This window comes from Melopsittacus undulatus, chromosome 19, assembly GCF_012275295.1.
Source record: "Melopsittacus undulatus isolate bMelUnd1 chromosome 19, bMelUnd1.mat.Z, whole genome shotgun sequence".
In the NCBI taxonomy this organism is placed as follows: domain Eukaryota; kingdom Metazoa; phylum Chordata; class Aves; order Psittaciformes; family Psittaculidae; genus Melopsittacus; species Melopsittacus undulatus.
Window position 1 is genome coordinate 3,982,804 of NC_047545.1, and position 15,856 is coordinate 3,998,659.

The 15,856-nt window shown below is 43.5% G+C and overlaps 1 protein-coding gene across 1 annotated transcript in view; it reads left to right on the forward strand.

Moving 5' to 3' along the window:
- Positions 1-15,856, forward strand: part of DOT1L (DOT1 like histone lysine methyltransferase) — a 70,624-nt gene that overhangs the window by 16,084 nt on the left and 38,684 nt on the right. The window contains exons 2-7 of the mRNA XM_034070927.1: positions 399-442; positions 2,107-2,181; positions 4,239-4,302; positions 6,154-6,382; positions 9,262-9,356; positions 11,019-11,081. Of these exons, the coding sequence (XP_033926818.1) occupies positions 399-442; positions 2,107-2,181; positions 4,239-4,302; positions 6,154-6,382; positions 9,262-9,356; positions 11,019-11,081 (570 nt within the window). The remainder of the gene's footprint in view (positions 1-398; positions 443-2,106; positions 2,182-4,238; positions 4,303-6,153; positions 6,383-9,261; positions 9,357-11,018; positions 11,082-15,856) is intronic.

The following is a 15,856-nucleotide window of genomic DNA, read 5'->3' on the forward strand; positions in this document are numbered from 1 at the left end:
TGTGCTAGTATCTTAGTGTCCATATGGAGATGGGAGCGTCTGCCAGATGCTAGGGCCATGGAATCAGCTGTTCTTTGTGGAACTTTCAGTCAAGTACCTATTGCATACCAAGGGTATCAGCTACGCAATTCCTGATTTTGGGAAGTGACAAATAAGTAGAATGACAGTTCGTTCATGTAAATCTGCTAGTCCATAGAAACTTGAGAAATGTATTTCATTTGGCCTTATATTTTTTGTGAGAGGGATCATTTGATGACTCTAATGGCCTGGGTGGGAACCAAAGCCTCCTTTGCTAGTATGCTCACCACCTGTACTCTTGAAAGGGATATGATTCTTGTAATGTTGGCATAAACAGCACAAAGATGTCTCTTTGAAACCATCTTTTCTTTTTATTTCAGGACAAACACCATGATGCTGCTCATGAAATTATTGAGACAATTCGGTAAGTGTTCAAGGCAGACGTGGCTAGAACCCTTCCCTCTGTCTTGCTGCATCCCAGTGACTGGGTATCTTGAGACAAGGTATAAAGGAGGGCAGCAGTTATAGTTGTAAATTAGCAGCTCTAAATTATTTTCTGAGTGGAATTGATATTGTTGCAATGCAGATCTCCTTGTCAAGTGGACTTTGTCTTAACTTGCCATATTCTATGCTCTTTTGAACACGATTAAAAATGAGTAGTGATATTCAGCTTTGTGGCAGTCTGTACTTGATCTTGAGAAAAGTAAGGTTAAGAAAACATCATGGGCATGATGTGTTAAGTTCTGGTCTTGCATCTCCTCTTCCCAACTGTTTCCTCTCCCCTTGTTGCTGTGATGTCTCAGCACTGAGGAATTTGCGTTATTTGGGAATGATGTCCTCTCCGTGCGCTGGGAGAGTTGGCCCATTGCGGGGAAAGGGGGAGGATAAAGGTGAAAGACTTAATATGAAGAGTAGGAAGTCTGAGCATTTCCCAGCACAGGCAGTTGGGCCAAAGGAATGTTTCACAACCATGGTTTAAGCCTGATTGCAATGCACACAATGTGTTAGAGGGCTTTCATGCTGCATTTGCAAAGTAACTGCTGTGTGGTGATGAAAGTGGTGGGTAAAAGAATGCAGAGGTATTTGCATTTATCTCTTCAAGCCAGTGGTAGATGATGGGCTGTTGAGTGCCCATTCCTGGAATTCAAGAGAAAAAACCTTGTGGAGATTAGAATCCTAACATTTTTGTAGGGAAATCCCAGAGTACCACATTTGAGAGGACCTTAAGGATCATCCGGTCCAACCTTTCTTGGCCAAAACTGACCACAGTGAGCTCTAGTCATTATTATTTCTTCACTGATTTAATAGTGCAGCATGTATCAAGGTGAGTGCAGAAGAAACTGCTGTCCATATTGCAATTCATTAAGTGATCTGCTCTGAGGTTTCTTTCATGCTTTTGGAGGAACGTATGCGCAAAGCTTATGTGGCTTTTAAGTTATCTTTGAGAGGAGTTACTGTTCCTGCCTTCCAAGAGTGAAGATCTCTTCTGTGAGATGCCATTGTCAGATGCATTGCAAGTAGATGTGCACTGTCCATTTCTAATGGCAGCTCCATACAGGGTTTTCTTAACTCAGTGTGTCAAAGGGATTTTTTAATCGAAATAACTTCCTAAAATCTGTTTCAGGTTGGGTTATTTAAGGTGTAAAAGTGGTTTAGAGCACTGTATGGAGGAGAATACCCTTACAGTGACTGTTGGCATTCTCTTGGGGTGCTGCAAGAAGCATCTCCAAATTCAGCTTTGTGAAAGCTTGTTCCAGCAGCAGCATTCTTCTGCATTATGTTTTATGTTAGATTAGCATCAGCCACGAGTTTCAGTATTTGGACATGCATTTACTACATTTATCACCTTGTTTTGGAGTTGTTCCATTTCAAGAGCTTTATACTGGTGCCAGTGTCTATGAGCACCTTACTGTTTATTCAACACACAGCTTTCCCATCAGCGGGTTGGGATGTCTGCCTTACTCCTGACAATAGTGTGGTCTTTCAGCTCTGCTGCAGTCTTAATGTATAGCAATGCCAGTCTGGAATTGAGGCAGATTGCCTTGTTATACTTCCTTGGAGATGTTGTCATTTCTTTTCTCATTTCAGGTGGGTCTGTGAAGAAATCCCAGATCTCAAGCTTGCTATGGAAAACTATGTTTTAATTGACTATGATACAAAAAGGTGAGAGGGATATATTTTTCCCACCAGGAGAACGGGTCAGCACAGTTTATAATGAATCAGTTTGTAACTGGTTATTCTTAGACACTATGAACTGCAGTTTTCTTTTAGAACTGGCTTCAGACTCTGCAGAGTTATTTTGGTAGGAAATGTGTAACAGCAATATTGGCAAAGGCTGTTGGATTAAGGACATAATTGGAAACTCCACACAGTAGAGAGTTGAGCTCTGGTGTACGTTGGAATTACTCACTCCGAAACAATGATCGGTATCTGCGCTGTTGGACTGTGGCCAGTGTTAGGAGTTTGAATGGCACTGAGGTTTCTACTTCTGTAGTAACTCAGAATTCCTGTTTAGAAAATGGCACTGTCAGTCAGCGTCGTGCCTGTGGGAGGATAACCTTCCCCATCCCTCCTCTGGACTCAGTGCAAGTGGGATGCTGTTTGGATGAGGGGCTAAATTAAAAGGCAAACTACTCATATTTGTCTTTTGGAGAGTAAGAAGTGATTTTAAGATGCTTGTAGTTACACTTAGTACCTATTCCACAAACAGCTGAAAATGACTGTGGAGTATGTGGCATTTGCCTTGAGGCTGAGAGGGGCAGTCTGATCTGAGGTTGTATAGTGTCTGAGATGCTGTGTGTTGACTTGGCTGCACTGAGCCTGGAGAAAGAGATGACCCTCAAGCTGCAGCTTACAAAAACCTCCTTCATTGTATTCATGGGAAAGACTGAATTTCTTCAAGTCCACAGCATGACTGAACTTACAGAATGAGGTTTACAGACGAAACTGAGTCACTGTCATTAATCACTGGCTCTTGCTTTGAGCACCAGGCTTGAATCATGATCTGAGGTACTGCTTCCTCCTCTCTTAGTTATGTTTTAATTGTTTCATTGTAAGACTTGTTAGTCCCTCTCTTCCTCTTGAGAGATTCAAAAGGAGAAATCGGGGTCAAGCATCCCTCGTCATCAAATCCATTGATTGGGATTTGTGGATTACTCACAGTGACTGCAGTGCTGTAACTTATGTAGTTCTGGCATCCTCACTGGGCATGTTTAATTAGGCAGTGCCAGTGTGGTTGGCAACGGTAGAAGAGCAACCCATCTGTTCACAGAAGTCCCACCCTGCTCACCTTTCTGCAGCTTTCCAAGGAAGTCATGAACCTGTAACTGTGGTAAATGGCTTTCTGCAGTCTTTATACTTCCTTTGAAAAAAGGCATCAGAAACATTACTTGTAGCAGACAGACTGCCACATGGTTGTGAAGGAAACGCATGTGCTGTGCACACAGAAACACATTTCAGCCTCTTGCTTTGTCTTAACATGGAAATAAGCAGGGGCAGTTGAAAGCTTCAAGTGGAAGTCAGCAGTTCTTGTGGGGGAGTTTAGCAGTAATGAGGATCACAAGAGGCTGAAGAGCCACTTCCTTGACGTGGCCCCTGGTCCCCCACCCCTTTCTGGATTTGGGGATGGCCATGGTTTAATTGTCTTCCTCCTGTAACTCCTTGTGTTGTTTTTTTGCTGCTGCTTTGTGGGTCTGATTACTTAGCAGATGACGTTCCCAGTAATATCTTTTCTTCCCTGGCCTGAGATGAATTTATTTAATCCTCTCAGCTTCTGTCATTAAGGCATCTGCCTGAATTGCCTGTAATCCCAAGCAGCCTGTGAAGCAATCAGCATGCTTTCCTGATGGGTGATATTTCAGATTGTGTCCTGGCTCTGGCTGCAGCTTCAGTTCCAGAGTTAATTTCTAGGACTGGTTATCCCAGAGAGATGCTGGAACAAAGGAGAAGAATTTACGGATGTTCTGTGCAGCTGAGAGTATGGAAAAGAAATAATGGTCTGTGAGAATAGAAAACTTCCTAATTAACCATACTTTGAGTTTGGTCTTTTTTCAATTAATTAAGGAATTTTCCTGCTCTTCTGGGGAATTTTTAGAAAAGAAACTGTATAAAAGTCCTAAAGCTCTGTGTGTAATTTTACATTCTGCAAGAGGCAAACCCTAAATACCCACCTACTTAGAGCTCTGTTTTTAACTGACCCTGTGTTCTCTCTCCCCCTGTAGCTTTGAGAGCATGCAGAGGCTTTGTGACAAGTACAACCGAGCCATCGATAGCATTCACCAGTTGGTATGTATTTACCTTTGTTACACACCATCACGTTTATCCAGCTGCTTGGAATTCACAAGCAGTGAATAACACCCAGAAGGCAGTGACTTAGGGCTGGACTGTGTGTGGTAGTCTGTTGCAGCACCACTATTCAGCACTTCCATTCTTTTGGGGACTTAGGAAGTCTGATATTAAACCTTATTTTCTTGATCACACCTGGTCATTTGAGCACTTAGTACTGGAAAGGCATTCTTATAGGAAGAAAAAAATAGCAGTTTTCCCCTCCAAAGTGCAGTTTTTAATCTATTGCTTCTGAGTGCTTGCTTCCAGCACCATGTTTTTGTCACTCTGAAGTAGCCAAAACCTTCAGGGGGAACGAAAGGTTTCTCTGCATTTAATGTCTAGATGTTTCAAAGGAATTTATCATAGACATTTTCTTTTATACAGGGAAATCTGTGCCTTATAGGTACTTAAATTATCCATATGAGCTGTCTTATGTACTGTGGACGTGGTCAATGGTTTAGGAATTTCCTTGCTTGCCACTCAGTTCAGCTACTCTGTTCTGTGGGATCACTGGCCAAACTAGAATACGCTCTCTTTTCAGACCAATTTAATAAGCTTTTAGGTTTTCTTACCCCTATAAAAGGTTGAGATGGAAGAAGCAAAACACAAGCAGTGAATTAGTGTTACTATTCTGTTTGAGTTTTGAAAATACAGGTGGCTTTATTGCTCTGCTGTGCTTGTGGGAATGATTTGAAATGTGTGTTACTACAGGAACAAGGCTATTTTTGCCAAGTTTTCCTTTGTTTTATGGGCCTACAACTGCCTAAAACTTGTGCTTGTTTGGGTTCAGCACCTTCATGTGTATGTTGGGTAGTAGCTAAAAGTCGGAAGCTAATCAGCATTTGCAGTTACTGACAGATCACAGACCTGATGGGTTTCATTTTGGTTTTGCCATTAGAATCTCAAGCAGAGGAGTCTTTAGGTGGGATCCTGGAGTTGTCCCTGTTTTGTTTGTTTTTCCGTATCAAAGGGATTGTTTTGAAAACACCTTTTATGGATAGGATAGGTTTTTTTCTGGGAAAGAAAGGAAGCTTGATTCCCATCTCTTTCCTGCCACTCCCTGTTTGAGTACATAGATCCCTCCCATCCTACAGTTCCTGAAAGAAACAGGAACTGTTCTTACTTGGACAGTGCAGTCAACATCAGTTCAGTGGTGGTCAGTACATAAAGAGATGAGTGAACAGACTTTTACACCTACTCCAACTATATTTGGTATTGAGCTTTACACTACACAGCCTATTGATTTTTATATCTCTTTAATTTCCCCTTTCCCACCCATTTTCAGCAGGTATATTTAAAATCACCTACTAGTTGAGGTGAGACAAACTATGGAACAGTCTTTGTTGTGTGATTTCTTTAGTGCTGTTCACTGGTTTTGTCTTTGCAGAGCAGACCAGCTTGGGAGGGAGGGAATGAGAGGGAATGGTAGGATTATAAATGGTTTGGATGGAACCTTGAAAGCACATCTAGTCCAACCTCCCTGCGATAAGCAGGGCCATCGTCACCTAGATCAGGTTGCCCAGAATCACATCCAGCCTGGCCTTTAACGTCTCCAGGGATGGTGCATCCATCACCTCTGGGCAACCTGTGCCAGTGTTTTACCACCCTCATTGTAAGGAATTTCTTCCTCACATCCAGCCTGAATGTCCCTCTTTCAGTTTAAAACCATCACCCCTCATTCTATCACAACAGGCCCTGTTAGAACACGTTTCCTCTGCCTCTATTCTGCATTGTGCCCATGCAGCCTGGTGGTGATGTTTCCTTGTGTTCACATGGTGTTCATATCGTCTTCCTGCTCTTTCCCTTTAGTGGAAGGGAACCACCCAACCGATGAAACTGAACACTCGTCCCTCCAACGGGCTCCTCCGGCATATCCTGCAGCAGGTGTATAACCACTCGGTGACTGACCCTGAGAAACTCAACAACTATGAGCCCTTTTCCCCAGAGGTTTACGGAGAAACTTCCTTTGACTTAGTGGCCCAGATGATAGATGAAATTAAAATGACCGAGGATGATCTGTTTGTTGACTTGGGCAGTGGTAAGTGACCAATAACTGAAGTGGTTTTTCTTTTTCTCTTTTGCTTTTGCTGTTTTTTCCTTTTCTTAAATAAAATAAAAGAGATGAAATTCATGTTTGGAAAGTAAATGGGGACTAAGGATTGTGTTACAGGATAAGCACCTTTTCTAGATAATCCCCAATGATGCTCCTGCTTTTTATAGCAGGATTAAGTAGACCAAACAGACATCCCAGACATTCTTCCCTGTGGTGATAGGGAAATGTCAGCCTACCAATGCAATATATCCTTGTTACAGGAAACTCCTGGTTTTTGGTGCTGTTGGCAGATACGCTTATACCATATTAAAAATGATGCTTGAAAGATAACAATAGCAGTTCCATTTCTAAGGATTCATCTCTTTTCAGTGGACTCACTTTATGCCTTTCATATCTGAAAATGGGATTTCTTGACCCTTCCCATGCCAATGTGAAACTCTTGGTGTAGGAGCTGAAAATTAGGCAGGTTTTTTCCCCTCGGACACACTTTTCAGTGTGTGAAAAACCTTTATAGTTGGCTTTAACAGCTGCCTTGTGAGACCTCCCAAGATCTAGCTTACAGTCTCCAACTACATCTTGTGAGGAGGTTAGTGTTTTGAAACGAAATAGATATTTCTGGTTGGTAGAGAAACCAGATATGACTCGAGCACACGTGGAAGAGATGTACCGAGTAAGATGATGATGTTGTTTGTTGCTAAAACCTGGTTCAGAGCAGGAAAGGAGTAACCAGAATTTCCCCTTTCACTGGATGGGTTGTAAAGCTTTAAATGAAGTATGTTTTGGTTTTGTTGCTGGAATGATACAGGGCTTTGGGGAGAAATGTTTTAAAATACATCCAGTTGTTTAAAGCCAAATGTATTTTCAATTTCAATGCAGCAGGACTGCCATTCCCCCCTAAAACTGAATACATCTCCAGTCAGAGATCTCCAGTGATTCTTCTCATTGTATTTTTTGACCCTCTACTTCTCCCCTCAGTGGGACTTAGGTCTGAAATTTCCTTTTTCAGTGACTTATGTCCAGATGAGACATTTAGAAAAGCATCAGACCTGGTGAATTGTTTTCCATCTGGTAGAAAATGTAGATGCTCACAATTGTTTGTTCAGGAAGGTTAAAGATCGTATCTGAAGTCCAGTAGTGCTGTTGATGAACAAGCTCAAATGTTAGATGCTTTTAGCTGCTATCATCAGAAATAAAATAAAGGATTTATTACAAACCGCCCCACTGTCATCTTGGAGGTTGAGCAACAGTGCAGAAATTCACAGTCTAAAAAGCCTGTATGAAAGGAATGGTTTAAATTCAGAAGCCTTGGACTTGTAATGTTTGGATTAAATTAAAACCCAGAGAAATAGTTGTTGAGTTTGTACTGAAGGAGTGAACTTCCTCTCAATTGTGATCCATGCAGCACTGAGTGCAGTGTAAATGAAAACACTGTCACAGCATATTATTTCTATCAGTAAATTCAGTGCCATTCCAATAACTCCATGTGTGCAGCAGTGGCTGAACCGCAGGGCTAAACTCCGCCAGGATGCTGTGGCTGTGCCTTGTTAGTGTTGTGGGCAATTCCAGGAGGAGCTGGTGGAGGTATGGATCATCATTAGGCATACTGAAATAACAACAGAGTTGAGCTCTTGTAAAAAGAGAAGCCAAAGACAAGATGAATAGCTTCTTGACCAAAACCAGGGCACTTCTGAGGCTGTATCTTGTGATGTCGAAAGATGCAGTGTGTTCTCCGTTGTCTTTGTCCTCCTTGCTCTTTACATAAGAAACAGTGAAACAGTTCTGCCTCAGACCTTTTGATTGCTCATGCTCTCCCCCCTGCAGAAATGTGCACATCTGTATTTGCATGTGAATCAAACCTGCATGAATATGCAAAATGGGAATTGGCAAAAAAAACCCAAACCCAAAAACCACCAGAAACCCCCAACAGCAAACCTCCCTGTCAGCACTGCAGCTCTCATTGTGCCAGACAGCATTATAGTGATAATGGTTTACATGCAGGAGTTCCACCCCTTCAATTACCAGTGCTGCTTCCTGCCGGGATGGAAACCAGCAATATGTTTCCATGCAACTAGGCCAACCTCTTCAGCTCACTCTCCTTTCCCATGTGGTCATCTGCAGAATGATGGAGTGCACTGATGAGACAAGAACAGGGGTTGTGTTAGAGACAAAAAAGGGATGCATCAGCCTACTATTGATGGATACTGGGTGGTTTAAGAAAGAAAATCTGAAGTGGCTGCTTTAACAGATGTGGAGTGACATTGCTCTAATGTGTGCTTTGTGTTTATCTGACTGCTTGTTAAATGTTACTTAGTTAAATAGTGAGTTAGTGTAAAACCTGAAGATTTGGTAAAAGCGTATCAAATTTGTGGGCAAAACCTGTGTGAATTTGTAAAACTGAGCCTATAATAGTTACTAAACGTAGTCACTCACAATTATCGACACAGACATTGCTGTGAATGCTGTAGCCTGATGCTATTATCCTAAGAAGTACTCAATATATTGAAAAATGTAAACCTCAGAGCTATGATGCTAGAAATCCCTTTCTGTAAGAGCAGTGTAATTGCTCTCTTTGCTTTCTAGTTAGAATAGAAAGCCTTCTTCCTGAAAACCAGCTTCTTAGTATTTCACATCTTGGAGGGAAATGGGACTGGCTTTTATAGTGGATGGTGCCTTGAATGTGCTTTTCACCTGAGAGTTCAGTTCGCATGGAAACAGACACAAGTGGGACTTGAAATTGCACCCTCAAGTCCAGTCCCACACATATCCTGGGTTTTTTTCCTGTTGCCTTTCCCAGTAAATGCTCTTCTTCCCCTTGCAGTGATTTTCTACTGAAACTTGCTCTCTGATGTGTTTTTTGCCTGCAGGTGTGGGTCAGGTGGTGCTTCAAGTGGCTGCAGCCACCAACTGCAAACATCACTATGGTGTGGAGAAAGCTGATATTCCAGCCAAATATGCTGAGGTGAGGTTGGTTTTGAAGTGGGCTGTGTCTATATGTCTTATTTGAAGGCTCACTCGGTGGTTCTGGATTACTGTTAAGTGCTGTGCAGGAAGAAAAGCAGGGTTTCATTCTGAGTTTATTTTGCTTGTTGGATCCAGGAACTGTTCAAAAGGAAGTGCAGTATAAGCTTCATGTAAACCTGCACTTATTTTGTGTCTGAAGTGACTCTAATACAGGGCTTCCAGAGACCATGGCATTAAGCAAATCTAGGAATGAATTCACCCAAAAAATAGGTCTTAAAGGTTTTAAGTTTCCTCTCTCGACAGTGATGCCCCTTTTTGGTGTGCTAAGGCTGAAGTTCAGCATAGTTATTAAACTATTGCAGGCAGTTGATGAGACCTCTGGTTACAGGATATCTGGTTAATAACTGCTCAGTAGGTCCCAAAATGAAGTCTTACTATAAGAAAACCATAATATTTAGTCAGAGAGGCAGTTTTCTTCACACTTCTTCTAATTCTGTGCCAATGGGGGGACACAAAGATAATCAGTTCCAAGGCAAACCTGGGAGACAAACGAGCTACAGGAAAACAATAAAGGTTAGTCATGCCTTACCATAAGAAGTTTGCTTTCTTCAGTAAACTGAGCAGTACCATATGCCTCTGTATTGTTAAAACAAGCTGACTCAGTCTGTACAGGCAAGAAAATTATACCTTCTGAAGGGAGGGGAAAGAAGTAAATCCTTGATCCTCTTTTTCAGTAGTGTAGGCAAAAATCCATGAACACAGTGGCAAAGAGGATCAGACAAGGATCTAAAACTCCATTTTGTTTGCCCTGCAGTGACCCAGTGGAAATTTCCAACTGGAGCACTGCGTGAGTGTTCTGCTTTCATTAGGGAATCACTCGCAAGGCCTGGATTCCTGTCTGTGTTTCATAGCAAATGTAAAGATTAGTGTTAAAGAGGGAAGGTTAAGTCCTCACGTGCACAAATACCCCTTTATGTCCCTGTGCAAAAAGGGCTTTAAGTGAAAATAGGCAGCAAGCAGAAGAACTGAGTGTTAAGAGTATTAACTCCTGGAGTACCTTCAGCCTCAGAAGTACACCAGGATTTCAGAAGATTATGGGATGAATAAAATACTTGCATTCTTCTGGTTCTAGCCACTGTTCTGTCAGCTTTACCAACGACACAGCTGCTGCAGTGCCAGAGCTTTGAAGCTGCCTGTGTTCAGCTCCTCTGCCTTGTGCTGTGTGTCTCGCACCAGTTTTCCTCCCCACCTCTCACAACCATTTGTGGAGGGGATTGGATTAAGTTTCTAGTTAAGATTGGCTGTGGCTGCACATCTCTGGTTACCATGCTAATGAATGCAGATGACTTTGAAAAGCTTCAGCTACAGAGAAAGTGTGTGATGGATTTGTTTTAGTGAAGTTGTCTTAAATAACCCAGTAAAGTGTAAGCTCCTATGGAAGGTTTCTCTGATTTATCCTGCTGAGCTTTGGAGTGCTTTTGAAACATAAAGAATCTTAAAATACAACTGTCAGCACTGGTTTACTTGACCTGCTGATGGAGGTCTCCACCATCTCTTGGGGGTTTATGAACACTGTCAGAGTTGCATCTCCTTTGACTGTGATGTGAGTGGCAACACAAGATGTCCTAATAGGTGGTTTTGTTTTTCCTTCCTCTTCTAGACGATGGACAGAGAGTTCAGAAAGTGGATGAAATGGTATGGGAAGAAACATGCAGAATACACAGTGAGTGACATTCAGCTGAAAAACCTTGTGATCCATGCTGATGTACAGCATTTGCAATGCCCTCGTCAGCCTTTCACCAGCCAGTATGAGTCAGAGGCGTTTCCTGGCTTTTATCTTGACCCCCAGGCTGGTGTTCTGCAAGACACCCTCCCAGGCCCCTCTCTTTGTCTCGCCTGCCATGTGGTATGGTGTTATTGGGAACACATTCAGGTCTTCTCAGAAGCTCTCGGAAGATTTATTCTTCTGAAGCGTTATCGTTTTAACTGGGGCTGCCACGTGTCTTTGGTTTGTATGAAATATCCTTTTGCTTCCCTTCCCTGCTCTCCCCATGGTGTGGGGGTGCTGCTGGGCAGACTGTTGAAAGGGGCAGCTCCTCCTTGGGTTTCTGAAAGCTCCTGCTAGAAACAAAAGGGTCAATGTGGTTACCTGGTGTTGGAGGGGATGGGAGGGTTTCAGCCTCACGGAGCATGGGGTTGAGTTCTGGATGAATCCCAGCATGCTGAGATTAAGGCAGAGAGCTCCAGGACCAATTCAAGATAGATGGTTTGCACTGGGGGGTAGGGGATGGGCTGTGGGCTCAGGAAGGATGGTGAATGGTTGGTTCTGATCTGGAAAGGATTGCAATTGGGTGCTCTGAAGGTGGAGTTAGAGTAGGGAGGAGTAAATGGGTCACCACAGGGCATCTCTCTGCTTGATGCTGGAGACACATGCTGGAATAGCTTTCCCCTTCTTCTAAATGTTACTTAATCATTGTGGATGTGTTTTCTATGCTGTAGTGATGGTGTGAAGCATGTGCAGAGTTTTGTGTCGTTCCTTCCCCTTTTACTTTACTCCCCCCTCTTAAATGTCACTAAGGAAACTTGCTCCCTAGTTAATCACTTCCCAATGAGGACATGTACGTAGGCATAGTACAATGGGAACCCACTTCCTTATGGTCAAGAAGAGGCTGGATGGATCAGGGTTGTTCCCTAGTCGCCTGGAGAAGTCGGATCACTTTCCTGCTCAGAGTTGCAGCTAGCAATGAGTATTGCAGTTCAAGTGGAAGCAAGTGCTTGGGGAGCTGCTGCTTTGTTTTACTCTTGTGCAGAGCCATTACTGCTCTTTTACTGGGATGGTTTGAACCACATGGCATTCCCAGCAGTGTGGATCAAATGGCCAGGCTTTATTTCCCAGTTTTCTGTGTCTTCTGGGATCCCTGGTGCTCTTTACAGGGCTTATCTTGTATGTAAGGTTGCTCTGACTGTCCCTTCAGGAAGCAGGCTGGAGAAGGTGATGGTGCCACCTGCCTCTTTGCACTTTCTTCCTGGAATGCCTTTACTGGAGAGCGAGATTCTCTTCAGAGGGATGCTGGGCCTGCTGTGGGACTGGTTTGTAGCAGGATTGATATTGGGCTGCTAACTCTTTCCTGCTGTGGAAACACTGTGAACGCTTTACTTTTCATGAAGTGGCCATATGGCATTTTTCCATTGTGTCACCCAGCTGGCATGACATGAAAGGAATTATTCCTGAAGATACTCAGCTTATGAGCTGTGTAATTTAAAGAGTAGGATAGGAACTTGGACTAAAATATTGAAAGCATATTGATTGCTGTAGGCAGCGAGCATTTCCATATTGCGCATTCCAAGTGACAGAGTCTGGTACTGTAGTGAAACAAAGCTATTTGTTTTTCTGCTAGGTTCTTTGGCTTTTATAATTCTGCTTTCTGAAAAGGGTTTAGAGTAAAATGTCTCTTTTCTGCTTTTCTGGGAAGAGCTGAACCCTTGGAACACTTCATGTCTTAAGAAAGTTGTTTCCAGCACCATGTTGTAGTGATGCTTGAAATAGGTTTTGGTTTCTTACATGTAGACACACAGGGCAGATTCTACTTAGTTTTTACTGCTTCAGCAAACAACCAAGGCTTTTGCCAAGCAGTTTATTTTCTTCACCAACTCTTTAGACAACATTTTCTATACATGACTCTGGTTAAACAGAGAGCAAACACAATGCAGCTAGGAGACACTGGAAGGCATGAAATTGTAAACTCGGTGTCTATATCTTTCTGGAAAACAACTTTGTTCTTTCATAATGCTTAGTGGAGTCCCAGAATTCCCAATGTTGTAGACCAGATAAGCACAAATTGGAGTAGTCTGTCACCAGAAGAGCTGAACTTGTGAATTCCACTCTAATGTTTCAGGCAGTCATAGAACCATAGCATGGTTTGGGTTGGAAAGGACCTTAAGCTCATCCAGTTCCAACCCCCTACCACGAGCAGGGACCCCTTCCACTGGAGCAGCTGCTCCAAGCCTGGTCCAACCTGGCCTTGAGCACTGCCAGGGATGGGGCATTTGTCACTTCTTTGGGCAACCTGACTGAAGTGCTGGAGGAGGGAAGCTTGGCCTAGGTCCTGAGGCAAGAAGCCTTAGAACCCACCTGCAGCTTGGCCTGAATAACGTGGATGGTGGTTTTGGCTTCTGCATGTAACAGCTGCCTTGCTGTTGTGGTTGTGGTCCGTAAGGCAGCAATAATCCTGCTTTGGGTTGTTGTTGCTTTTAACAGCCAAGAGCCTTCTCCAGGTTTCCACTACAAATGGATTTTTGACTTCTCACAGGAGGGGGACCAGCTTCTTGTCCTTGTCTTGTCTTTCAGTGAGCACCGTTTTGGTGAGGCAGCAGTTCATTGCCCTTACCAGCTCTGCAGCCATCACAATCACTTCCTTGCCCTCCCCACCACAATATGCTGAAAGTTCTGAGCTTGGACATGCAAATTCTGATGAGCAAGGCTCAGTGATGACGTTTGAAATAAACCCTCCAGGTGTATTTCCACTCTCCTTTGTCCACAGTCGTGGAAGAGAAGTCTCTTTTGGGATGTGGTTCCATACAAAATATGCAGTCACATGCATGCAGATGTCTTCTCATCATCGAGAGTCACTTTCAGATGATAACTGTGTGTAAAACTTTTCCAGTAGCTTCTAGCAGTGTCCTGAGGCAGGTTGGATACCTGAGGCTTCTGCAGAGCCCCAGCTGCTGGTAATGGGTCATCATGGCAGCTTTGGAGTGAGGAGATCCATCTGGGGCATGACAGGAGTGGGAGGCAGGTTGCTCATCGTACGTTGGCCTGTAAGTCTCCTGACCTCCGGCTACTGGAGATAACTGTATCTCATAATCCTGTTAAATGAACTGGGTTTCATTTTAAATGATGAGCTGTTGAGTCTCATGATTCTAATTGGGAAAACCCCCAAACTAAACCAGGAGAGTAATGCTCTCTGAGAAGAAACTTTCTCAGGTTTTACATTCAATGCTAATGTTTCGACTTGGAAATACTTACATCCCTGTGGCTGTTGCGATCTAATTCCTGATGGGTTAGGAATAATCATATTCTTTGCTAGTCTTCTGCGTTCAGATGCAATGAAGTATTTCAGGGCTTTTTCCATCATCAACTGCTTCAGCTTTTTAGACTGGAATGTCTCACTTCCAGCACACATCACTTTATTTGAGCTCCTTTGACCGTCTTGTTTCTGTTCCCATGGAACTGAGAAGTTTCCAAGATTAGCTTTACCCCCTTCTCTTCAAGAGAACTGTTGTCTGAAGGAAACAGGAGACTTCTCAGAGGTTATTAGGCCTAGATAATTAGAGAGGCTTTCTTGGGGAATTTCTGCACATGTGTAGCCATCCAATTATAAAGTGGTATCACAAGAGGCAGATGGGTTTTCATGGTTTCTAACTGTACGTATCCTCATGTGGCCTCAAAATCAGAGCCATCTCCAGGTATCTAGGGCACAGTGCTGATTGCCATGGAGCAGAAAGTGCTTAACTGTTCTTTTCAGGGGTACCCCTGGTGAAAGTTGTCTGTGTGTCCTCGGTGCCTATGGCCTGTTACGCGATTCTTCCAGTTGTAGGTTGGAGTAGGTCTCTGCAAGGGAAGCTGGTGGTAGCTGCAGTCATGCATTGGCCTGCTGATGACAAGGGTTTGCTTTGGTGTTACTTACTCAGGTTATAACAGAAGACCTTCCCCTGTTCCATAAAAGCTTGTTTGAGCAGTAGGTGAAGATCATCTGCACAAGTCTTCAAAGGCAGTGCAGGAAACCCCAGGTCAGCATTGCTAAAGGCAGGGATTCCTGTTGGCTGGACACCTCTGACCCATGTGCTGCCTGCTCAGAGGAAACCCCTGTAGCTCCTGCTGGCTGCAGGTAGTCCATGGGTCAGCCCATGGATTAGAGCTGGGTTTTGTTGTGCATCAGTCAACAGAAGCCTGGCATCTGTAAGCTTGCAGCCTTGTCTCTGACTGAGTTTGGGGTGCTCTGTCTGGCTTGTTGTCCTGGAAACCTCCATTCAGAGCAAAAGCAGTGATTTGGGTACAAGTTGTCTCTTGTTGCCTGATGCCAGCTGCTGCTTTGCAGGGATTACTGGCATTACCTGTACTTAAAAACTACCAGTGCTCAGCAGTGCACTGCAGCTAAGGAAAGGGCAGGGGAGCTGTTTGTCCCACATAGTTTTGAATGCCCTATTTCAGCGGGAAAGTCCATGTTTTGGTATTTGAAAAGCCCTCCAAATGTCCCCTGTGGTTTTGAAACGATGCCACATTTTGGAGGTTTGGATTCATGCCTCCAGTTATTTTTGAAAAGAACAGGAACCTAAAAATAACCCTGTGTACTTTTCCAGGCAGAAATGAGTGGGTTTTGTGAGCCAAGTGTTTGCATGGAGGCTGCTGGAATGAGACATTCTGCGTGTGAATTTATGGCTTTGTGTAGCTGGTCAAACAGAGCCGTTACCAGAGAGATCCCAGTGCAGTGCTGGGCT